Below are 24,297 nucleotides of genomic sequence, written 5' to 3' on the forward strand. Positions count from 1 at the left end.
CTGGCAGGCTCCCCACACCAATGCCCCTGCCTGGCCCTGGGCAGATGGGCGCTGCAGCCCTGCGGGAGGCGAGATCGCCCCACAGCCAGTCACAGCCAGCACCTGGCAGCGGCCCCTGCTGCGTCATGCTCTGGCCGGCAGGGGTGCGGGCGCCCAGGCTCGCCCTCTGCAGGGAGCTCAGGGGAAGGGTTAGGGCCGCTGGGGGGCTGCTGTCGCACTCCAGGCGAGGCCCTTCCTGACTCGCGCCCTCACTTTGGCATTCACAAGCACCTCCCTGCCCACAGAAAGCCGGGGTCCCAACAAGACCTGCAGGGCAGGCCTCGGAGGCTGGGACACTCTGGGGGTCGGTGCAGTCTTGGGGTTCCCTAGGCTGGGGCTCATTCCAAGGCTAAAACTGGGGCTTCCAATGCCAATGGAGGGGGTGTGTGTGGGGGGGTACAGTCTCTGCCCAGAAGAGGCTCTGGCGTGGGGACAGGCAGGGATGAGGCAGCCAGGCCGGTGCTGGAGCTGGATGAGCAGCGAGGGGACAGAGGGCAGAGTGGCCCGGGAGGACATCCTTTCTGTGGCCAGAGACACGGGCGGAGCCCCACGCGAGCTGCCTCAACAGGGCGTGCCCCAGCCCATCACGGAGAAAGAGTCTCCCGGGTATGACCGGGACCAGTGTGGCTTAGACCCCAAACCTCTTCCAGAACTATGTGCCGTGTGGGTGCGATCACTCCCCGGGCACCCTTTATCCCAAGGGGTGAAGAGGAGGGACCCGGAGACAGGCAGCCGCAGCGGCAGCAGCTTACCCAAGCGTGGATGGGTGGGGCCCGCGGGTCCCAGCCCACCCTCTTCCCACGGAGACCCTCTCCTTTCCCGGACCCCCCCCAGGGGCAAGCCTCCACCCCTCCCTGCACAGTGGTCAGAGGTAGGGGAGGAGGGCACGGGCGGCCCCCACCGTGCACGCAGCTGCTATCTGCCTGGCCCTAGTGTGTTCTCGCTGAATCAAAATCCAGGACGACGAGATCGCTAAGGGAAGAGAGAAGCCCAGAGAGGTCAAGCGAGGTGCCCGGGACACACAGCAAGGATGTGAGCCAGGGCACGAGGCAGGTCCGGGCCCTCGTGGCACCCACAGCCCCACCCGGAGCAGCGGGCACCTCCACTCCACACGCCCCCCCCCCCAGGCAGTCTGGCTGCACACTAGGCATCTCCAAGCCTCGGTGCGGAGAGAATTCCCCACCAAAGGGCAGATTTCTCGGTTCTCATTCCTTCTCTCAAGGTAGAGCAAAGCACGCAGCGGAGATGATGTCCTCTGAACTGAGGGTTTCAACTGTACCCTCGGGGCACGACGACGTGAGCAAAGACATTAGCCCGAAGCGGAGGGGAGAGCGTGGGACAGAGCTGGGCCTACACGGGCGCTTCACAGCAAGGCAGGGGTGGCGGGGGAGAGGGTCCCAGGTGACCGGAGACACACCAGGGTGCACGTGGCCGGCAGGACGGGCCCTGCCTCTCCCACGGCCCCTACGGTCCTCACCCCACCGTACCATGGGTGCCCACAGAGACAGGAGCCCTGCGGGGGCAGGTCAGCGAACAGGCCAGGGAGGGGCCGGAGGCTGTGGGGTCTCGGGACCCGAGTCCGTGGCTTCCAAATTCCCCTCCACGGCTGACAACGAGGGACTCCTGTCCTCCGGCCCCGTGACGGTGGAGGGGTTCACACATGCCCGTGACAGATGTGGGGTGCCAGCTGGCCCTGGAACATCAGGTCGAGCGCGGGAAGCCAGTCACACGTGCTCAGTGTCCCCACCCCCACCCCTGCCAGCCTACTGTGGCTCCCTGGGCAGGGTGGAGGGGGAGCACGCGGACAGGCACGGCGCTTCCGCAGGGGCAAGGACACCGTCTGGGAGTTGGGTCACGCCTGCACGACTCTGGACACCATACACGACGGCATCTTACTGCTTCAGAAGTGGGGGGGCTCTCATGGCCCTGAACGAATCTGTAAAATTTCACAAGTATCCGGCTCCTTCCCGGACCACCAAGCCCACCAAAGCCTCCTCCCACCCCCCAACCCCCCGGCGGGTCTCTGGTTCCAGGGGTAAAGGCAGGGCCAAAGCCCTGGAACCTCCTGGCTCCCTCCTCATGCCCCACTGCCCCCAGGCTTCCAGAAGCCAACAGCCCGCATCACCCACGAGCCCCCACCCTGCAGCACCAAGGTGGGTCCAGGGGCGAGGGGCTGCCGTCCTAACCCCAGCTCTGCGAGCCCGCGTCGACAGGTCTCAGCACCAGCGAGGGGCAGAGGCACGTCCGCACAGGGTGGGCACCTCGGGCTCACAGCTGGACCTCTCTGAGCCTCGGCCTGGCCATCTGTACACCGGGCCGCTCTGGGCTGTGACCCCTTCTACTGATGGGCGGAGGAGACGGCAAGGTCACCCTGAGGGCGACTGAGTGAGATAAAGGAGACCAGGCCCGGGCTGCTGCCCAGAGACGCTCCCCGAGAGGGACAGCACCTCCCGGTTTCTCAAACCGAGGCCTGACGGGGCAAACAGAGCTCACAGTCCCAGCTCCAATGCTCCGAACTTTCCCAACTTGGCCTTCGGCCTCCAGAAACCCTTCAGCTCTCGAGATACAGCGTGACGAGGGCCGAGAAGCGCCCACGGTGCAACCCGAGCGAGGGGCGGCCCGGATTCCAACACGCTCCACGGACGCTGAGCCCCCGAAGCCCCAGCCCCACCCACATCTGAAGGACGGGGTGCCCGCACGCCAGCCAGCCGCAGAGGCTGTGCTCCCGTGACAGTAAGAGCTCCAGCCCGCGTGGCTGGTGCCCAGCTTCCCTCTCCCGGCCCCTCCCCGCCAAGTCACTCTTCTCAGGGCAGCAAAGGCGAACGCCCAGGTCACAGCTGTGAACTGGGCCCCACGGCCACGGGACCGGCCTCTGCCAGCAGCCCACTTTGTTCCCGGCCCCTTCCCACCCCGAAGCCTCTGGTGTGTTGACTGCCGCTGGCCCATCCGCCCATCCGCACGCCGAGAGCAGCCTAGGGCCGCAGAGAGCAGACAGGGCCATCGAGGCAGGCTCCTGCCCTGTGCCCTCGCGTGACCCCCAGCCTCAGACCCCCCCTGCCTGCCTCCACAAGGAGGAAAAGGGCCCTTCCATGGCTGCGTCCTCTGCCGCGGTGAGGTGTCACCCCAGGACGAGCCCAGTGAGCCAGAAGGATGGTCAGGGAGGACTCAGCACAGGCACAATCAGCATCTTCCCATGTGCCAACACTTGCCTTCTGAACGCTGGGAAAGGACAAGGCCAGAGCAGGGAGCTGCAGGGTAAACTCAGCCACGGGGCTGGCCTGTCCCCTCCCAGGGGACGATGGAGTCTCAACCACTCCATCCCCGCTGTGCGTCCCCCTCCAGCTCGGCTGGTCTGGGGCCTCCACGGGCCTGGGCAGGGAGCTCTCGGCCTCCTGCGGGCCATGTGTACCCCAAGCGCGTGGTACGCCGTTGCTGCGAGCGGTAGGCCCTCCTGCACGTGGCCAGGGAGTGCGCCCCGGGGGTGTGGAAGGCTCTGGGGGGCGTGGAAGGCGAGGAGGGGTGTGGGTGTCTACCAGGAGCCACGCTGTGCCCAGGCAGGCCCAATGGCCCCACGGCAGGCGGACGCACAACCAGGCCCCAGCAGTCTGGTCTCCTGGGCCGCGGTCTGCTCGTTCCCCTTACACGTGCCCCTCAGCCCAATGACCCGGAAGAGGGGAGATTCGGAACTTAGAAGACCCCCCCCAGCCAGTCCCCGTCAGGGCCAACGTTCCCTCTGCTGAGCCCTGAACCTCTGGGGCAAGAAGGATCCCCAGGTCCCTGCTTCCTCTGCCCACGTCCGAGCAGCAAGTCCAGAGATCGGCCGGGGTCTCCCGGCGGCCCTAGCCGCAAACTGCCTCCTACCGCACTGTCCAACCAGCAGCCCAAGACCCGGACTGACATGGGCACCTGGGTAGTGGTCCCCACGAGCACCTGAAGCTGGGGACCCTGAGAGCCCCCAAATCAAGACCAAAACGCAGAGAGGGTGTTCGCCTAAAGCCACACAGCATGTCACTGCCCGCGTGACCCCAGAAGCCAGGGCTCCGAACCTTGGGGGGACACCCATCCACGCCAGCACGTGATCCCTGCCTTGGAAAGTTAGGTAGTCATGGGGGGCGCGGTCCCAAAGACCCCCCCACTCTGAGACCAGCAGGTTTCTGGAGACCATGGCCACCCCCGCAGCGGTTCCCGTAGCCGAGGCCAGACAGAGGCGGCAGAGAGGCAGAAGCAAAGCGCAGGTACCAGGATGGGACGGGCTCGGCGGCCGGGCGGGGGTCCCGGAGGGTCTGACCGGAACCCAGCAGCGTGGCAGACCTGGGAGCGGCGGGGGGCGGGCGCGGGGTCCTGTGAGCGCGGCTCCCGGTGGCGGGTTCGGCCGTCTCTCGGCCGCGCACCTGCTCCCCCCAGGAGCCCACGAGGCCCGGGAGGAGGGGGCTGCGCTCGCTCTCCCCCCCTCGGGCTGCAGCCCGGCGGGCGCGCCTCTTACCTCTGGGCTCCTCCGCCTGTTTGGCGAGCTTGCGCAGCGCGGCGGCAAAGCTGGAGGACGGCGCGGCCTGGGCCGACAGCGTGCTGCTGCTGGCGGGGCTGCCGCTGGGCACCAGGGCGCCATTGAGCGGCGAGGGGGTGAGGGGGTTGACGGTGGCGGTGGTCCTGGTCGCGGTGGAAAGCATCCCTAGTGAAGGGGACTTGGGCTCATGGCTCATGCCTGAAACAGGAAAAGAAGAACCAGAGGTCACCCAGAGAGTAGGAGGGCCCAGCACCAGAGCGGAGGGGTCCGCGGGGCACCAGCGAGCAGCATGCAGGGACAGGGACAGGAGCAGACGCGGGTGGCCCCGGCAGGACAGGCAAGACAGAGGACAGGCAGCGGCACAGAGAGAGCAGGGCCGCGGGACCCCCTGCCCCGCCGACCCGCGGTCAGAGCCTCAAATGCACACGGCACCCCGTGACCATGGACGCCAGACGGCATCTCCGGCCACATGCGGGAGGGGCGACAAGATGTGGGCTGGTGTCCTCACAGCAACAAGGACCGGGCAGGAGGGAGAGGCCCAGCAGCAGGAAGGAAGACGGCCGCAGAGCTACTCTCCACTAAGGTTTCTGCCACCGGCCCGCCCCCCCCCGCCGGCCTCCCACCCCCACAGGGGAGGCCGGCACTGCTCCTGCTCCTGTTCTAGAGAAAACAGACTTGGGTTCTGCCCCGGGGTGGCCGGCCGGGGATGCTGGCAAGTCCCTACGGACACAGGTGCCTCAGGGAAAGGACCCATGGGCAGCTGTGCCAGCCATGGCAGGGGAGGACGCAGCCGCCCCGTACACCCTGCCTGCAGATCAAACCCATCGGGGTGCAGCCCGCCCTGCCCGCTGGTTCAGGCCTCACTGACGGAGGAGATGCTGCCCGCCAGGGGGACACCAGGTGCCATGGGCGGGGGACACACACAGCCATCTTCCCACAGGCCTTTCCTGTCCTGTCCAAGTGTCAACGAGGAGGCTGAAGGGCCGCCCGAGAGCCCGATCAATAAAGGCCCAGCTCCGTCAGGCAGCCGAGGGCGTCGCGCCATAAATAAGTTTTCCATTAACATCCCTGCCCTCTCGGGGCCACCTGCAAGGCCCGGCCCCGCTCCCCGCCCTGGCCGCGGGCGCGTTCCAGGGGCATAAATCAAGCCCGATGGCCTTGCGGTGGGCAGGGGCTGCGGGTCACGTGAAGGGAGAAGCAAATCGACTTCCAAACCCCCAGACGGACACCCAGGAGGGGCAGGCATCTGGGAAGGGTCCCTGGGAGTCGCAGGTGATGGAGCACAATGGGAAAGCACTCAACACGACAGGGCAAAGAACACACACTTCTCGCACGGTGGCGGCAAGGGGCGCCCCCAGTCAGCAGCCCACACCCCAAGAGGCTCTCTGGGGCCCCCAGAGTCCCCCTTGCCTCCCCTGGGTTCTGCACTGAGCCTAAAAGAGTCTAACTGGAACTGGCTTCCACATCCAGCTCCGTGGGCCAGCAGGCGAGAAGGGGGAGCCCCCCAGGGGGTCAGGCGCCGACCTGCTGCCCCCTCCCCGCAGTGGGCCCGCACGCACATGTTCTTAAGCCTGAGTCCCAGAGCACCAGGAGAGGCAGGAAGAGCCATCCTCGGGGGTGGGGCACAGGCTGAGGGTGAGAGCTTGTGCTGGGGAACAAAGGACCCCCACCATGCCCACGGCCTGCCTGCGGGCCTCCCAGCTGCAGGGCAGGCCACGTGGGCGGCCACCACACTGGGCAGCTCCACTGAGCAGCTGAGACAGCGCCGACCCCCGGCTGACCCACATGTCCTCCTCTTTCTGGAGCAGCGGGGGCAGGGGTGAACCCCAGGAGAGAAACCCGAGAATCCAGGGGGTGTGTGTGGGGGGGTCCCTTCCCCAGCAGGCTGATGGCCAGAAAACGCAGGTCTCAGGCCCGGGTCATTCCTGGTCAACTCAGCACCGGGCCAGGCCCCAGAGGACCACTGAGCAAGAGGAAGCTGGCGCTCGGGGAGTGCGGCCCCAGGCCACGACAGGCCGCGCAGGAGGGGTGGCCAAGGTCATGGAGTGAGCAAGAGGGGGTCCGAAGGTCAAGCTTAGCATCCCTTGGGGGCCAGGTACCTGGGCCTCGAATCCCGCTGTGCAGCCTCAAAGCCATGTGACCTCAGGCAAGTCACAGCCTCTCTGGGCCTGTCTCCTCGTCTAGGAAATGCAGTTAAGGACAAAGTCTACCTTGCAGGTTCATCTAGACAGGCTTCAAGGAACTAATTTACACAAGGGGCTTTGGCGTGTGCCCGGCGCACACCAGGGGCCACTGATGGAACCACCAGCCCACGGAGGGGCAGAAACAGGGTCTGGATGAGTAAGGCGCCCAGCCGCGGCCACACCGGTCAGCCTCCGCAAACCAGGACACACGCTTCCAGAACTGGGCTTCCTGCCCCACCCGGGGGAATCAGGCGATGTGGGGTCACAAGTCCACGTGCTGCTGGGGGTGGCCCCCACGGCCCCCCGCGGCCTGGCCGCAGGAGCTGCTGGGGGTGGCCCAGAAGTCCTCCAGGGAGCGCTCAGCACCCACAGCTGGGGCGGCGACGGCTTTCCGGGGTTGGGGGGGGTGCGCAGACAGCGCTCGGAGACACCGTGTGGTGAAAGGGAGACACAGGGTTGAGGCCCACCGGTCCAGGCCAAACGCTCGGGGGAAGGCGTGGCTACAAAGGGCAGCCGGGAGCCAAGCTGCCTGAGGAGAGACCCCGGGCTCTCTCCCACTGGGGACATCAGTTAGGCGTGGCCGGGTCACCTCCCCATATGCCTCAGGACAGACCTGGGGGAGGCCAGCAGAGCACTGCGGAGGGGAGGGGGAGACACACAGGCCAGGAGCGGTTCACAGTCCAGTCCTGGTCACACGCACGGCGCAAGGCCACATAGCCTGGCTACACGCCCAGGAGTCGCACCCCATCTCCAGGCCCCCCACGGCATCCCTGCGCACCCTACACCACTGCCCGCTCCGAGGCCTCAACAGGACGCTCGACCAGGAAAAGACGGACAAGCACGCACACGCACGGATGAAATACGTGTCACCATAGGGTCTTAAAAACACACCCACCAAATCTTCGTTCCTTAAGCCCTTCCAGGGACGGAGATGAGCTCTCTTGCCCTGACAGGGGCCAGACTTATGGACTCACTTCTGATGAACAGAGCACGGCAGAAGCGACGGCGTGACTTCCAAGAAGAGACCATCAGAGGCACGGTGGCCACTGTCTCGCCTCGTCTCAGCGGAGCTGCTCAAGGAGCCGGGGACAGTCCCAGCTTTCCTGCCACCTCCAGACAGAAGCCTTGTCCCAAACCCGGCCCGGCCGAGCCTTCAGATGAGACCACTGCCCCCGCTGCCAGCTGGACCACAGCCTTCCCAGAGCCCCAAAACTTCGATCATCTCTAAATACTCTATTGCCTTTACCCAGTCTCCAAAATGGGCACCCTTGACGCCATCGGGGACCATCAACCACACCCTCCCTGTTTCCTCATTCCTTAGAGAGCCAGCCGCCTCTCTTTAATCCCCGATTCTGTGAGAAAGGTGCCAGTGTGCCCATTTTACAGATGGGGCAGGAAAGCCTCGGATCCCGGGCCCGACAGAAGGCCAAGAGCAGGACTGAGATTTCCACAACAAAAACCCGCGCACCCTCTTTATGCGAAAGTGGTCAGGGCCCTGATCCAGACCCCTCCTGCCCACAGCGCACACGGAGCTAAGAGATGGGGACAAGGAGCGGGGAAGGGAGGTAGGCAATGCGATCACTGCACCTCACAGTGACCAGTCCCCAAGGCCCAGGAGCTGATGGGAGGCCACTGCCCAGTGGCCATGTGACAGGCCGGCCAGCTGGTGACCTGGGCAGACCTGCTGTGGCTGCCAGCTGACAGTGCTGGCCAGGGTGGCACAGGACAAATCCCAGGCCAGACCCCAAGGATCACAGACCCCTTAAGGTGTGGGCGGGGGTCTTCCCCGAGTGGCAGCAAAAGGAACAAAGGTCTCACTTCCGTCCTTGTGTCTATGCCGTAACTTCCCTGCACTCAACCAGGCTTTCACAGAGGGGGGATCATGGGGGCACCCGCGTGGCTCAGTTGGTTCAAGCGTTTGCCTTCGGCTCAGGTCATGGTCTTGGGGTCCTGGGATGGAGCCCCATGGGGGCTCCCTGCTTGCCGGGGGGTCTGCTTCTCCCTCTCCCTCTCCCCCTGCTCATGTGCGCGCGTTCTCAAACACGTGAGATCTTAGTAAGTAAATGGGGAAGGGGGGCGGGGTGGGGTCATCAAAGAGATGGAGACACAGCAGCGTGAAGCTGGCCACAAACAGAGGCCCCAGGGACGCCCCTCGGGCCAGGGCCTCCCCTGCTGGAACTCAAACCCAAAGCCTTACCTACTGCTCCCCAACCTGGCCTGGTGACGAGGGTCTTTAGGGATCAGCTATCCTGTGAACGTCACGGTCACACTCCTGCTGACCCCGAGTAACCTCCCCTCCCGCCTTAGTCTCCCCTCAGGCAAAGCCCAGCACCAGCTGGCCAGAGCCCTCTGGGTTCCTGGGGGTCCCCCAAAGCCACCGTCTCCGCCGTGGTGGCAGCTGTGGGCTCCAGGGGCGCTGCAAGCCAGGAAAGCTGCTGCTGCTGTCAGGTCACTTAAAATAGAATCTCCACCAGCCACTTCATTAAAGAGCTAAATTTAGCAGCACTCCCGCAGCCTGCGTGCCGGGAGGGCGGGCTGGGGGACCACCAACAGCCGGGACGGCAGTGCCCTGGCACCCATGATGGAGAGCCACAGGCCAAGCTCACGGGACCCCGACGCCTGGCAAAGGGTCACCCCGGACCTACTCTGACTCAATGCAGTCTCGGGTGGGGCCCCCCTTGCCCCCTAAGCCCTGCCCCGGGAAGCAGATGCGGGCCTGGGCCTCCCCCATGCACGTGCCCTCTGGCCAAGTCCATGGCGGTTGCTGCCACGGCTGCGGAGCCCACAGGGGTGGGCTGAGGGGAGACAGGGCCTTGGGGTGGCCCCCGCACCCTCAGGAGGCCCCAGGGGAACAGGGAGCGCCTGCTCCCCGTGCCCTCATTAGAAAAGGTATTTATTAACTTCTGTGCTCCTGGCCGTTGACTGAATTCTTGTCTACATTATCAGCTCATGTAAATTCATTATCCTAACAGCTGCGAATAAGCTCCGCGGCGTGAAGGCCGGTGACGGATGAGAGCTGGGGGGCCGGGGGCAGTGCGGGCTCCCTCCGCACCGCGCCGTCCTAGCTCTCCTGCCATGTGCCACTCGGGGCGGGTGGCCTCCCGGCCTTCTCATTTACATCACGTTCAGCTGTCCTCCTTGGGCCGGGGCTCCTGCCACCACTGGCTGCCCACGCAGCCTCCCCAGAGCAAAAAGCCACCACGGCCAGAAGCCTGGAGGTGAGATCCCACCACTCCCGAGCCCCCTTGTGGAGAGGCCAGGATGTCCCTGGGGCCCCACGGGGCCGGCTCTGAGCTGAGAGCCCACTGCCCTGCCAGGGGCTCAGAGCAAACCCACTGGGCTGCCCCCTTCACGGATGGTGCTCTGGGGCTCGTCACTCCCACGGCTCCTCCTCCCCCATGTGGCGTCTTTAATCAATACTTTTCCTCTTCTGCCTCTGCTTCTAATGTGGCCAGAAGCAGCACAAAGCTTTTTTAAAAAAAAAAAAAGGGGCAAAAGGAAGGAAAACCAAGTGCAGGGCTGGCCTGGCGGTCAGGGTGGCTGCAGTTCCCCGCTCTCCGGAAACCTTGTCCTGCTTCTCTAGAACGTACCCCACGCTCCGATCAGCAGGATTTAAATGGGGGGGGGCAACACGCCGTGAACTGTGGTCCCGGCCCCCTCCCTCTGGTCGTATTAATCAGCATGCGGGCCTCCCACCCGGCCTCCCGCAGACCCTGTAATTACCGCTTCCTTTCATGGGTTCTGCCCGGCACCAGACCTCGGGCCTGCTCCCTCCATGCTCTCTAATTACAAGCTAATGGCTGAGATGAATTTTCTGCTGGCTCCTGGCTCAAGCACCCGTCTGCCCCTTCCCCCACAGCGGCCCCCCCACCCGGGAGTAATTACACCCCGCGGGGCCAGCACAGTGGGGGCCTCCCTGTGCAGCCCAGCGTGCGCAGTCTGGACTGGGATTCTCACCCTCACCCCCTGGTGAATTCTCATTACCACGGGAAGAAATGTTTGTGAGCAAATACAGCATGTCCCTGGGCTCGGGACCCTCCCCCCGCGCGCCTCCCACTCGGTGACCCCCGTGCCCCTCGAAGGGGGTGCCCCTGCAGCCCTGACAAAGCCAGGGTGACCCCGCCGCGGAGACCGGGCGGGTGGCGGCGGCGTGGGGTGCCACGTGATCCTGGGAGCCCGAGAAGCTTCATAATAAATTCATTATTATATTTGCCTTTGGCGTGTTCTGAGCTCACTCGCATGAAGCAATTTTTCTTGGGGGTGGGGGGTGGGAGAGTCAGGAAGGCCTTCCTGCTCCGGGTGCACTGGGTGGCCTGCTTAGGCCTCATGTCCTTTTTTTTTTTTTTTTTTTAAAGATTTTTATTTATTTGACAGATCACAAGTAGGCAGAGAGAGAGAGGAGGAGGAGGCAGGCTCCCCGCTGAGCAGAGAGCCCGATGTGAGGCTCGATCCCAGGGGCCGAAGGCAGAGGCTTTAACCACTGAGCCACCCAGGCGCCCCAGACCTCGTGTCCTTTCTTGACTGAGGACAGCCCCTCAGGTCGTAGGCTGCTAAGGAGACCGGGGCCACTTGCTTGTGCCGAGTCCCAGGAGAGGACTTGCTCCCCACGACTACGGCGGCAGGTGCTGGCCAAAGCCACAGCGGGCCTGGCCGTGGAGCAGGGAAAGGCCCCAGCAGATGGCCTGGGTACTGACCTGGAACCAGGGAGAAGGGCAGAGACGGTAGGGAGGGAGAGAGGAAGGGCAGGGGCAGAGCGAGGCCAGCCTGCGTGTCCACAGGAGACCCCGGCCAGGCCCGAAATAAGTAAGAAGGCAGCTAGCTCCCTTTACCATGAGGCTGCCACCCTCCCCCGCGTATACCTGTCACTCAGCAGCATTAAGGCACCAGGGAGCCCAAGACAGGAGCCGTGGAGAGGGTCCCCCAGAAGCAGTCAACGAAAGCGGAGCCCACCCCCATCCAAAGCCAATTTCCAGGGTCAGCTGACAGCCACTGCGACCCCGCAGCGGGGTCCAGCCCAGGTCACACAATGCTCACGCCATGAACGGTGCTCAACAGTGGGAGGCCCTCAGGGAGACCAAATCCAAGTTCTAAGGAAAACAAGAGAGAGGAATGTTCAGGAGAGACCCCTACACACATCACTACAGGCCCACAGGGGCCGGGGGGTCTGCGAGGTTCCCAGAAGGGATGCCCTCTCCCAGCAGGAGCCACAAGACAGGTGGAAAGCAGAGCAGGTGTGGGGTCTGGGGAGCACCCCCCCATGCCAGAGCTGGCCAAGGACAGCCTAGGGGTTGAGATTCAAGGCTGCCGACGGTGGGGACTGGCCAAGGCCACGGGTGGAGGCAAAGGACAGCAGTAAGGCAGCAGATGGCAGCGACATTTGACAGCGTAATTACTCTGAGCGGCTGCTGCGTCTACAGAAGCTGGACGGACAGATGAGGACAGATGAACAGCAGGGGTGGGGGGGTGGGGGCAGCCGTCCTGAGGGGGCAGGAGAGGCAGCAACCGCAGCACGGGGAAGCAAGAGAAGGCCAAGAGACAGGGTCGGGCTACAGCCCGGAGTCCGGGACCCGGGGAGGCGTTCCCCAACGACGCGGACGGTCCTCATGGCCGCCATGGATGCACGGACCGCTTTGCCCGGAGCATCAGAGTAACTCTGTGAACAGACCTCAGCTGGCAGGGAGGTCAGGGAGGCCCCCCCAGAGTCACAGTGCAGGGCAGAGCCGCAGCGAGAGCCAGGGACGCCCCCAGCCAGGCTGATTCCGCTCACCCCACGCCCGCGGTTTCCGCACACCGCTGCCTCCTGGAGGTGGACGGCTACCGGGAGTCTCAGGGCCAGTGACTCTCCCACCGCAAATGATCCCAAGGGGCCTTGCCTCTTCCGCCCACTGTACAGATGGGCAAATGGAGGCGGGGAAGAGAGTGGTGCCCTCGTCCAGGGCTGTATGCGGAGCTGCTGGAACCCTCTCCCTTGCTGCTGTGCTGGGAACCAAGGTGGAAAAATTCCAGGAGGGCCACTCCCTGCGGTCACCTCGCTTTCTGCAGACCCCAGTCCTAGGACAGCACCCACCAGACACGTCTTCCACTTGGCATACAAGCCAGGAGCGAGAAGGAGGATCTGACTGTGGGACCTCCACCTCCCCACAGCTCCTGGCCGGAGGGCATCCACCCTGGGGCCGCCTCAGGGTCCAGGTGACAAGCCAGATCTGGGACCCTTTCATGCGCTCGACGGCACCCAAGCCAACCAGGCCACCTCCGAGCCGAGTCTGGCTCACAAAAGGGCCCTTTCAGTGGACTCCCAGAGGCACGGGGTGCAGGAAGCGGGTGGGGGTCCAAGGGGTCCGATGGAGAGGAGAGGTCCCCAAGGCAAGAAACGCAACCCCGCCAGGAGGCGGGACTGAAACTCCCCAACTTTCCATGCAGAAGCAGGTGAGGAGACAGACCAGCAGGGCAGGGGTCAAGGCTATGTCCTTCTGAAACCGATTAAACCTGACTGGGGGTGGGGGGAGACAGACATTGAGAAGCAGTGGGAAGAGGAAGCAGGGGCCATCTCCTGGCCAGCCTAGACCCCACTTCCCGCTCCCTCACTGCCATCAGCCCAGGGCTGGGAAGTCTGGGTATTTCAGTGGCTCCCGCCTTACCCCTCCAGTGAGGGAGGGACAGAATGTCAGAGCGCTGTCCCTCCAACACAGAGTGGGTGTTGACGAAAGCTGTCCCGTGCGAGGCAGGCTTGGTCCCCGCTGCAGTCCCACCCCTAAGGACACTGGCTAGGTCCTCAGCCAACAGAACAGGGATGGAAGTACACCAGCCACACCCTCCCAGGGGCTCAGCCCACCAGACCTGATGGGGAAGACGGTGATGCCTCGCATCCTTGCTCAGACAGGGGACTGGACTGTTGGAGAACTAGCCAGAGGACCAGTTCCAGGTATAGCTCCCATCGCACTTCTCAGTAGGACCCTGCCATATCCAAACCTCAGTTTCCCCATCAGTAATGGGATGGGGTGGGGGAACGAGATTCACGGGGGCAGAGGCAAAGCAGGCCTCCTCCGACCCTCCACCTGCCTTTACTTGGCTTGATGTCAAGCCATGTTGCTTAAAAGTGAATGAATCCACGTTGAAAATGGGAGACTTCAAGTCAAAATGAAGATTCCAGTTTCTCAAATAAAATTAAAATCACCAAAAGCCATCAACCTGGGAAGGGCAATTGTCCCAAGTCCCCACCCCTCCCTACTGTCTCAGGCGAGTATGCCTGCTGGATACAGGGGTGAGTCTCACCAGGTCCGAAACTACCTGGGCTCAGGCAGTGGATGGTATCTGTGGGAACTTAGAGCTCGCCGTACACGTGGCCGGGACCCTCAACCCAGATGTCACCAACACCTTAACTCCATCCCGACTCAGCAGGTAGAGACTGACCCCTCCACACGCTCAGATGTGGGAGTGAGGGCCCATCAGGAAGGAGGCCGTGACCCTGGCATGTGCCACCACCAAGCGAGCCTTGCTTAGCTCAAAGCCAGCACCTTCCGCAAATTATAAAAAAGATTTTCACTTTTGTAAAAAGGTCCACTATCATCACGGTCAAAAGAGAAGACCAGACCCTCTCCTACTGAAAACATACTTACTGAATTCTGTAACGGGATGTGCCAAGTTCAGAGTCCCCCTGTATGTATAGCATCCACGAACATGGGTCATAGACCCCCAGGGCACAACACGCTTTATGAAGTATGGGAGCCTCGAGAATTAACACCTGTTCCCAGTGTGACACACCAGGAGTCAAAAGAATAAGGGGTATCAAAGGAAAGTTCTAAGGGTACTTCCTACTGGGCTCATTTACCATCTGCAAAGCCCCGTGTGCTATGCCCAGACACCAGCAAATGTTCCCACCCCCCACCCCCAAGAAATCCAACTACCTTGTGGCCAAAGTGGGACCTTGAACAGGGGCCCCGGGTAAAGGTTCACCACGAGCCACGAGCTCCCAGGGTGAACCCTGCCACAGGCCAGGCCAGTCCCCTTCTGTCCACAGCTGTCCTCCAGCAAGTGCTGGGAAGCGAATTGTCCAGGCCTGAGGCATCCTTCACCTCCTAAACATGAATCCCTCCAAGCCTGCAACTGCGAACCTGGAAGGTTCCTGCAACCCAAGCAGGACGCGGAGGCCCAGAACTGGCTCTCACAGGCACCAGGCTTCACCCTCGGGGTTTTCCAGCTCTTTCGGGTCACACGATGAAAAGCAGCCCAGTCTACCCCGGAGACCCACCGGGGTGGGGGGCAACGAAGGCTCTGAGGCACAGGTGTTGGCTACACTAAGGGGTTTCTTGCCCCCTCGGGGACCAAGGGCTGAGGGGTGCAGAGGGGAGCTGGCTGAGCCAGAAGCGGGTCAACAGAGGTCTGGGTTGCTGCTGGTGGACGGGAAGTGCCATCCTGACCCCACTCCTAGACGTCAGATCTTTACACTTCACCTTTCCCTTCCCAGCACCCATTACCCCCACCCCACCGCCAGTCACGGCACTGGAAACCAACTATCAGGTTAAAATGCACCACCTGTGCCCAGGGAACAGACTCCCAGGGGCCGGCATCCCCAGTAAGGGAGCCCTCCAGTCAGGCAAAATCCTGTAAGACCTTACAGGCAAAAACCGCACGATGCAATGCAGAAAGTCTACGTGCCCAGAAGGGAAAGTCCTGGACATCCATCTGATCTCAAACACAGCATCTCAGCCCAAGCACCTGATCCCCCTGGGAGCTCGAGCAGCAGTGATCAGGCGGCCTCTGGAAGGGACCATCTACCCAAACGGGACCCAGAGGCCAAGGAGGGGCCAAGCATTCCATGGAGAGGATTCTGAGCTTAGTTTTCTCCCAAGTTACTGGGGAGGGCACATGGGACCCCCCCCCACTCTGGAGGTGGCAGGGAGCGATCACACAGCCCCCACAGCCTCCCTAAGCTCCAAGGATGCAGGAGTCCCGCTGAGAACCAGAGCTTTACTTACTCGACTTTGTATCTTCTTGTCCAGCAAATGAACAGCCCCGCCCTCAGCACGTGTAAGATGGTAACAAAGACGCAAAGATAATGCACTTGGCAATTTCTCTACCAAGAGCCTGCTTCCCAGTGGGCAGGCCGGCACAGCGCCCCCCTCCCCCCGTGGAGGGCCCCCATTTCTCCTGGACGATGGTCAAATGAGGATAATCCCTACCTCACAGTCGAGGCCCTCCTCAAAGACAACACGGCCCCTGTCCCACGAAGGCATCCGCATGCTCCCCTCCCACCACGGGCTGGGTGGCACACCGGCGGGTGCCCCCAGCTCTGGCTCAGCCCAGTAGAGAACACTGGGGGGTCAGCACGAGGGAGGCCCCTGCCCACCTCGCTTGGACGCCTGGTCCTGCTCAGTCTGACACACAGACTTTCCTCCGGGACGGCTTTACCTATCCGACCTCGATACCGCCCTGACCAAAAGCTCACCCATTCCTTTTATTGCTGCCTGTGGCCACCCCCCACCATCTGAGCACAGGAAGGGCCACTGGGGGAGGGGTCCTAAGTCGGCTGAGAAGAGGGATGCCTGCACACGCGTGGTTTCCAGACTGGCCGGGGGCGGGGGGGGGGGCAGCTGGTGAGACTCCAGGAGGAGCGTCTGGCGGCACCGGAGGGTCAGAGTCTCGGTGGGAGGAGTGGCCGCAGCCCCTCCCACCTGTGGCAGGCAAGGCCCAGGACGAACAGAGCTTTCAGGTTTTCACGAACTGAAACTCCAGGCACACTGGGGTCACCCAAAAAGGCGGCGATGTGGTGTGTTTTCTTGGACAAACCCGCACCCAAGAGCCCTCTGCGCCAGGCACCGTCCTGAGCTTTTCAGGAGAAAGCGTTTGACCTCCAACTGTCTGAAGGCACAGGTGCTCCCATTCGTCCCCCCATTTTACAGATGAGAAAACAGAACCAGAGGTCAAGTGCACAGAATCACACAGGTGGAGACGGGGATGCCAGTGCCCTTGGCAGGAGCGGTCAGAGGGATAGCAGATGCCCGCAGGGGGCTCCCCTCATGCCTACAAGGTAGCCAGCTCCTCTGTCCTCTGAGCTGTTGGCCACTCAGGGTGTGGGGCATCCGTGTCCCCTAAACCCTCAGCCTGAGGGAGGCCTCTGCAGCCCACGGTACAGACGCGACACAGCTGGAGGGATGTCCCACACCGGGCGGGCTCTGGCAGGCCCCCCCCCAGCCACTACAACGTGCAACTCCTCACACACATGTCAAGTTCTCCAGCTGGAGGAACCGGTTCCAGGACTGGAAGGCTTTGGCGGTCCATCCAAACGCAGCTCTGCGTGCGAGGGCCCCCGCAGGAGAAGCTCGTGGCTCACCCGGGGCCAGGTAAGGACAGTCACCTTTAGGACCTCATCCCAGGTGAACACAGCACCCAGAGCCACCCAACAACCCCATGACGGGGTCTCCCCCTGGCAGGCGAGGGCTTCCGGCTCCCTAGGTTGCCTCATCCAACTCTGGGGCAAAAGGGACAGACTGGTTTCCCGGGTAAGACCCCCGTTCTCCTTAAAAAGCATCAGTCCACCCGCCCCAAGGGGAGAAGTCCCTTTCCCGCTCCCCTGGCAGCGGAAGGCACTCCTGGCTCAGTGCTGGGTCTGCGGTCACCTGGGCTGAGGGAGGGGGCGGGCGCTTATAAAATACAGATGTCCAGGTCCCGCTTCTAGGGACTGGGCTTTGTTGGCCACAGGTCGGCCTGGGTGTTTTAAAGTTCCCCAGGAGATTCTAAAGTGCGGCCAAAAGTGAGCCCCGACACCTGAAGGCTTCCTGCTTCCCCCAACCTCCTTCAACTAAGTCACTCCCCCAAATTCCCGAATCCCACGGGGGCCCTCAGAGCCTCAAGTTCAACCAGATCTTCTCTCTTGCACAGATGCTCACAAGCACCCTCCCCCTCATCTACAGGCCTCCCCCGGCCACCTCACCGTCCCCAGAGCTGCTTTCACTTCCCCTGGCCCCACAGCTGCTTCCCCTCTGCACTTGGGAACACGCTTGAGGCATGAAAAAGGGCAGGGCAGGGGCCTGGCCTCAGGGATCCCGGGGTGGTTTGGAGCTGCCCGGAGAATCCCAGGCAGGGGGGCAGCCTGAGCAGACACAGGGGCCGAGCACAGAGGCCGCGTGGTGTGGTCCCGCGGAGCCGAGGCCGAGAGCCCGGCGGCTGGTGGAGGGGAGAAGCTGCAGAGAGCAGATTAAAAGGCCCCCGGTGTGCGTTTTGGCAGGCGTGCAAAAGGCGGCTCTGGACGCGCTCCTGTGTTATCTGTCCCTACACCTCCCAGCAGCCAGCCCCGGCTGGGTTCACAGGAGACGCTCAATAAATTCTCATTGACAGGAACACTCTGCAACGTCACCTCCCGCCTGTGGCCTCGGCTGGGAGAAGGGCCAGCATGGGGAAGTGCGGCCGGCAGCGCGGGGCCCCCCGCACTGCACTCCCGGAGAGGGAGAAATGAAAGCAAGACGGACGGTGTCCGGTGCAGCGGCCTGGCTGAAATGTCGCCCGCCCCACCGGGGAAGGGCGGCGGGCAGCCTGACGAAGCCCTGTGGTTTGGAGGCTCCCTGTGTTGCCATAACAGAGATAATTACTGTGCTACCACCCAACCCCAGCCCAGCGTGGACTTCGAGTAACCCAAGCTGGGAATTCCAAGCCTTCAGATGGGGCCAGGAAAAACCGGCCTTGCTGGCTGACTCCACAAGCCCCTGCGAGTCCCTGGGGCAAGGAGAGGTAGCAGCCAGGTCTCACTCGCCTGCATTCTTCTGGAAAAGTAGGAGCCACCAGCACCCACCCATCAGGTAGGGGCGCAGAGCACAGCGGCCCCTCCTTCTCCAGGGCAGGGAGGGGAGGGCCTCACCACCTGCCCAAGGGTCAAGGGCAGTTAGGAGCTACCTACTGGGGAGGGCTCAAGCTTGGAGGTGCAGGACTCAGATCAGCCACCGAGTGGCGCTGTGTAGAGGTCTCTCCCGTGCCCCAGGTGGGAGATGCTGACCCAGGGGCAGGCGCCTTCTGCTTTGAAAACACAAGGCTCTCTGGGCGCTTCCCAGGGACAAGGAAGTTACTGGCAGCCAGACGACCGCCTGAGGGGACGGTTTTGAGAAGCCCCCTGGAGCTTCCAGAAGGATCCCCTTCTGGATGTCAGCTCTGGTGTTGCCCACCATGCCCGAGTCTCTTTGCCCGCCCATTAGGGGACTGATTCTCAGCCCCGGTCTGGATATTAGGATCACCTAGGGTGTGTGTGGTGGTGGGGGGTGAGGGGGTGGTGCTTCAAGCATTCTCTAGTCTAGGGCCAGGAACCCAGACGCTACAGCTTCACTGGGTCTGGGGAAACCAGGCCACTAGCCGTGTTAGAAAACCAACCTTGGGAATCTATAAACCCTTTTCAACTTTGACAAGCCAGGATTCTGAAAGCTGTCCCCAACAGGTCAGGGCCTGCACCAGAGGCCAGCCTGTGGCCTTGTCTGGAGTCTGGCCCCACAGATAGGCTGCTGCCTGAAAGCAGGATGGGCCTCCCAGCTTCCCCTCCCAAAGCGGGGCTGACCCTGCTCGTAGCCCCAGCCCCTGACCAACTCCAGACTCACAGGCTCCCAAGGTTGACGGAAAGAAACCCTCCAAGTGTCAAAACCTGGCCGGCCCTAGCTGCCCCCACCTTCCCCCTTCCTTGCTGAGCTGTCGTGACCAAGTGACAAAGACCAATCCAGCACCGGCCATCAGGCGCCTCCCCACCCCCTTCACCCAGGGGTCAGGCCCGAGCTGATTCAGGCGCTCAGATCTAGCAGTGCAGCTGCTCTGGCTTCCTGGTCCACCCGGCGGGGTGGAGACTCCTCGGGCGGCAGGCGGCCGCCGGGATGACACACACGCAGCCTGCCCGTCGGAGCCTGAGCCCAGGGGCCCTTCACCTGTGGCGTGGCCCGGCTGAGTCAGGCGGCAGCCTGGGCTTCGGGTTCCACCATCTCCGTGGGTGGGGTGGGGCTGTAAACACGGGGTGAGCAACTTTTACATGCCAGAGCTTAAGTAACATTGTAGGAGATCCAGACACGGGCTCATCACCAAAGGTTTCCCACTCCCTGCTCTCCCATCCTTGGCCGGGAGGGCCCAGAACCCCAGGTGGAGAGGAGCCGGTGGGTCAAGCAGGCCAAGCACCCCACCAGGACCTTATGGCCCACCATCCCTGCCTCCTAGAAATCCGCTTAGGCCGGGAGGTTCCCACTCAGAGAAGCCGGGCCTTTTGTTCCGGCGCCTTGACAAAAGGAGTCCCTTTTTTTCATCTGGTGGTCTTGCTTTTTGCTTCCAAACCCCAACCTGTATGGGCCCCAGATAAGGCACCGCAGGGGTTAACAAGGTTTTAATGTATTTTAGGTGCACTTTGCAGACAAAGACTAGTTTACAAAACAACAGCCAAATCGACTCCACTAGGGGCTGGTAGCCACCAACCCAGCGTGGGGCAGCAGGTGCTTCCCCACCCAGCACACGGCCCTTCAAACTTGGAGCAGGCGCTCTGGCCAGGGGCCCCCAGACCCACCAAGTGGGGTGGGGAAGGGCTCGAGGCATCTCTCCCCCCCCAACCCAGAGAACCCCCTTCTTCCCAGGTCCTGCCCCGGCAGTCTCCGTTGCACACTTCTAAGTGGTCCCCTTGTCCCCGCCCGGAGCTGCGGAGGGCCAGCCCAACTCCCGCTCCGCCTCCACGGAGGGAATTTAATTAGCCTGCCGGAGAGGCGGCCGGCCGACGAGGTGTCTCTGGTGCTGCAATGTAATTGAATCGGCTCCACTCGGTCGGGCCACTCGCCGCCCATCAGCGCGGCCGCGGGCCCGGGAGGGCTGGGGGCGGGGAGGCGCATCCAGGCGGAGCAGGAAGGGCTGGGGAGGGAAAAGGGCAGCGCGAGTGGGGGGCGGCAGATGCAATCACCCTCCCACCTCCGAGGCTGGGGCAGCCATCTTCGGCAGGAGGAGGGGCAGGGGCACCAATCCAACGGGGGGAGGGGCTGGGGGGGAGGCGGGAGGAGAGCAGCAGCGGAGCCCCGGGCGCGCCCTTGGGAAGCAGGGCGTGGGGGTCGGATACCCGGGAGCCTGCAGCCCCACCCTCCCCGCGATCTACCCCGCTTCGAGGGGAGGGGGAGGGGAGCAAGACAAAACCCGAACCGCGCGGGCCCCGCCGGCGAGCTCCGCCGCGGGCCACCCCCTCCCCCGCCTGCCCCGGCCGCCGCCAGCACCTGCCGCCGGGGTGCACCGCCGCCCCCTCGCTCCCGCCGCCGCCGCAAAGTTTTTGCCCCGGCTCCGGAGTGCCGACAGCTCGCCCAGAGCCCCCCCAGCTTCCCACTGCCCCCCCCACGGCCGCACTTACACGCCCCTCGCTGGACGCGGCCCCCGAGCCCGAGCCCCGCGGCGGCCTGTGTCCCCACCCCGGGCCAGGCCGCCCCGGCTGCGACCCGTGAGGGCGGGAGGGGGGGGGGCTTTGGTTACCCGCCCGCTCGGCTCTTATCGCCGCTCGCACTCCGGGGGAAGTTGCCCGGGAGCCGTTGGCGGCCGCCCCCGCCGGAACCCGCGAACTTGGACGAGGACGCGGCGCGGTGGGCGTGGGGGGGGGGGGCGTACGAAGACCCCCCCCCCAGCCCCCGCCCGGCGCGGCGCGCTCACCTTTCATGCCAGGGCCCCGCAGCTCCGCCTCGGCTGACACATGCTGGAGCCACCGTCGCCCAGTGTTTGTCTAAACTGCTTATCTCACCCGGGGCTGCGCGGCGGCGGCGGCTCGGGCCCGCTGGGGAGGTGGAGCTTCCGGGGCCCCGGCCAAGAAACACCTGCTGCTGTCGCCGCCGCCGAGGACACACCCAAGCTCAACGCCGCCCACTCCCGGGCCACTGGCTCGCTCCCGGCTCCCTGACCTCAGCCAGCGGGAGGTGTCGGGTTTCAGCCGCAAACACACACGCACGCGCGCGCGCACGGACGGGCGCCCGGGTACAGCCGCGCGGGCACACGCGCCTCCCCAGCCCGGTCGGCCAGGTGAGCCGAGGACACCAGCAGGTAGGGGAAATGTCACCCTCACGTTCCTGCGGGCCCCTGGCTGGACTGTTCGGGGGTCCCAGGTACAATGGCGCCCACGACCGGCCACTTAATTCCCAAAGTAGGGAGCAGTGACTTCCAACACGACCGCCAGGCGAGCCGAGCCCGGTAAGGTCTCGTGACCGCCGCGTCCCAGGTGCCTACAACAGTGTCTGGCCCAAAGAAGACCCCGTAAAGAGCGGATAAACTCACATGGCCTAGAGGCCTTCGGGAGGATAACTTTTTTGGGGGGCTGGTGTGCGTGTCAGTGGGGCGCGCGGGGGAGGGGCAACTCAAGACTGGCTGTGTCCATTTATCCTCCCGACCCCGCCGCACAAGATTCGTGACCTTACCGCCCCAACTTGAAAGGGCCGAACGTGAAAAAGTCGAGCCTCCGCGTCTTCCTGCTAAAATTCTAGGAACTACCCCCTCCCGTTGTTCTAAGTAACTTTTGGGAAGGCCACATGCAGGGGGCAGGGGGTAGTTCTCTAAAGAACCCACGTCTCAGAGACGGCAGAGTCCACGGAGGCGCCGCTCCACCAGGGGGGTCATTAAGTAGCTGGGGTTGCGGTCAGAGGCGAGGCCGCCCGCCTCCAGAAACTGGCACGACCCACTGGGCCTCCGGCCCCAGCGCAGCGCCTCCCCATTCCTGGCACCCCCCACCCTACCTCACCCAGGCACTTGACAGACTGGAATGACTCAGGGAGCGTCCTGAAATTCCTGGGCACCCACAGGCGGCAAGGCGAAGGACTGCGCGCCCCAGCCCTCCTCCCCCCACCACCCCCGCTCCGCCCCGCCCCGCCCCCACCGGCGGCGGGCGCCGACTACCAGCCTGGAGCCCACCCCCTGCGCCGCCTGCGTCTCCAGGAAGCGCCGGGTTAATGGGGCACGCCTCGCCCGACGCCCCTGGCCTCGAAGCATTCCGGCGCCCCGGGGTCTGACCCCGCGCGCGTCCCAAGCTGCCGGCTGTGTTGCGATGCCCCAGGGTCTCTCCCTGTACATTCTCTTTTGAAAACGCTCTAATCCACAGCTTTCATACTTTTGAGCCTGGAGGCAAACCAGTACCCCCACCCCCAGGGCGGCCGCCCCAGCGCCACGCTGCGGGTTTCAACTTTCGGACCCAGGTGCCAGCCCGCGCTTCTGCCAGCCCCAAACCTGCCCCGGGACATGCCCGCGCTGCGCTTGGCAGGCGCGCACGCTGCCGTCCCCGCGGGCCCAGCCTCCCCCGCCTTCCTCCCTCCCTCTCCCTCCCTCCCCGCGCCAGCCCGGATTGCGATGGGAGGGAGCGCTGGGCGCCTGCCACCCCCCATCCATCTGTTCCAGATGACGCTGGCGGGCCTGGAGCATTCGGGGCCCGCGCCAGCAGGGAGCCGAACCCGCCTATGTGCCCGCTGCGGGACGAGGGGCAGGGCCCCGAGGGCGCCCCCAAGCCCCCCTCTCCCCTGGTCCACCTTCGCCCTACCGCCAGCTGGGGCACACAGAGTGGGGGCGCACGCGGGTCGCCGCCCCCGCCTTGCACAAGGCTCCTGGCCGACCACAAACGAAAAGGGAAACGGACCCGCGAGGCCCGGCCTGGGGCCGTTACTGGCTCCTACCTGCGGGCGCCGGCCGGCCCTGACACCAGGCGGGAGGGGCGCTTCCCCTTCGCCACCCGCCTCCGCGGGGCTGTGCCTCCCTCCTGCGGGCCTCAGCCCTGGCACGACACTTCAGGCACCGCACGGAGTCTCCGCAGCGAGGCCTCCCCTAATTTACACCCAGCAGCGACCGGCAGATTCACGGCGGCCCAGGCGGCCAGGACGCAGGGGAGGGGAAGCCTCCATCCCCGCCAGGACACCCTGGCGGGGGAAGGGGAAGGAGGAGTCAGGACGGAACTCAGCAACAGGCCTAGGGCCTTAAAAACAAAACTAAAAACCTCTGGGGCGGTTCCAACCCTTTCCCACCTGAATCTCGGGCGGAGGGCAGGGAGGGGAACAATATGCAAATGAGCAATCTCACCTGGCCCGGAGTCTCCTCCCAGCTTGGACTTCAGGTCCTCCAAGGCCTGCCGCCGGCCAAGGAACCTCCCACCAGGACTGACACCAAGCTCCCACTTCTTTCCCTCCAACTCTGGGAGACCCTCGTAAGGGAAGGGGGGGGTCAAGTTCTTCCACTTCTGCGTAGAGGACCATAGGGCTACACAGAAATTGCTGAGATGGCCACGACCACCATGCAAATTCGGCTAATTTTTAGAGCTGGCCGACCCATCCCTGGTGGACGTCGGGCCCCATCGGATTGCCAGACGGGTGGTCTACTCCCATTTCACAGATGAAGAAGCTGAGGCCAGAGTCGCTCAAGGTCACGTGGGCACTGCTGCCATGGGAGCCGCGCCTGGCGCTGCTCACACCTGCAGTCGTGCCTGCCTGGCTCCGCCGCGGAGGCAAGCGGGCGCGCTGCAGGAAACCACAGCGACCACCGGGGGGCGGCAGCGAGCCGGTGGAGCGGTGGTGCTGGCGGCCGCCAGGCGGGCTGGCACGGGGGAGATAGATGACACTCACTGTCAGT

General features: G+C 64.0%; 1 protein-coding gene across 8 annotated transcripts in view; it reads right to left on the reverse strand.

The window, feature by feature from the left end:
- The window catches only part of GSE1 (Gse1 coiled-coil protein), a 387,016-nt gene that overhangs the window by 26,634 nt on the left and 336,085 nt on the right, over nucleotides 1-24,297 (reverse strand). For 4 of the 8 annotated variants that reach the window (XM_032853822.1, XM_032853820.1, XM_032853823.1 and 1 more), the window contains one exon: nucleotides 4,523-4,741. The exons of 2 other annotated variants lie outside the window; for them this stretch is intronic. In XM_032853822.1, coding sequence (XP_032709713.1) covers nucleotides 4,523-4,741 — 219 coding nt within the window. Of the gene's footprint in view, nucleotides 1-4,522; nucleotides 4,742-21,354; nucleotides 21,478-24,297 lie in introns of those variants that run through there. 2 more of the 8 variants (XM_032853825.1, XM_032853827.1) reach the window with 2 other exon arrangements.

This window comes from Lontra canadensis, unplaced genomic scaffold, assembly GCF_010015895.1.
Source record: "Lontra canadensis isolate GAN:19392208 unplaced genomic scaffold, GSC_riverotter_1.0 scaffold8, whole genome shotgun sequence".
NCBI lineage: Eukaryota > Metazoa > Chordata > Mammalia > Carnivora > Mustelidae > Lontra > Lontra canadensis.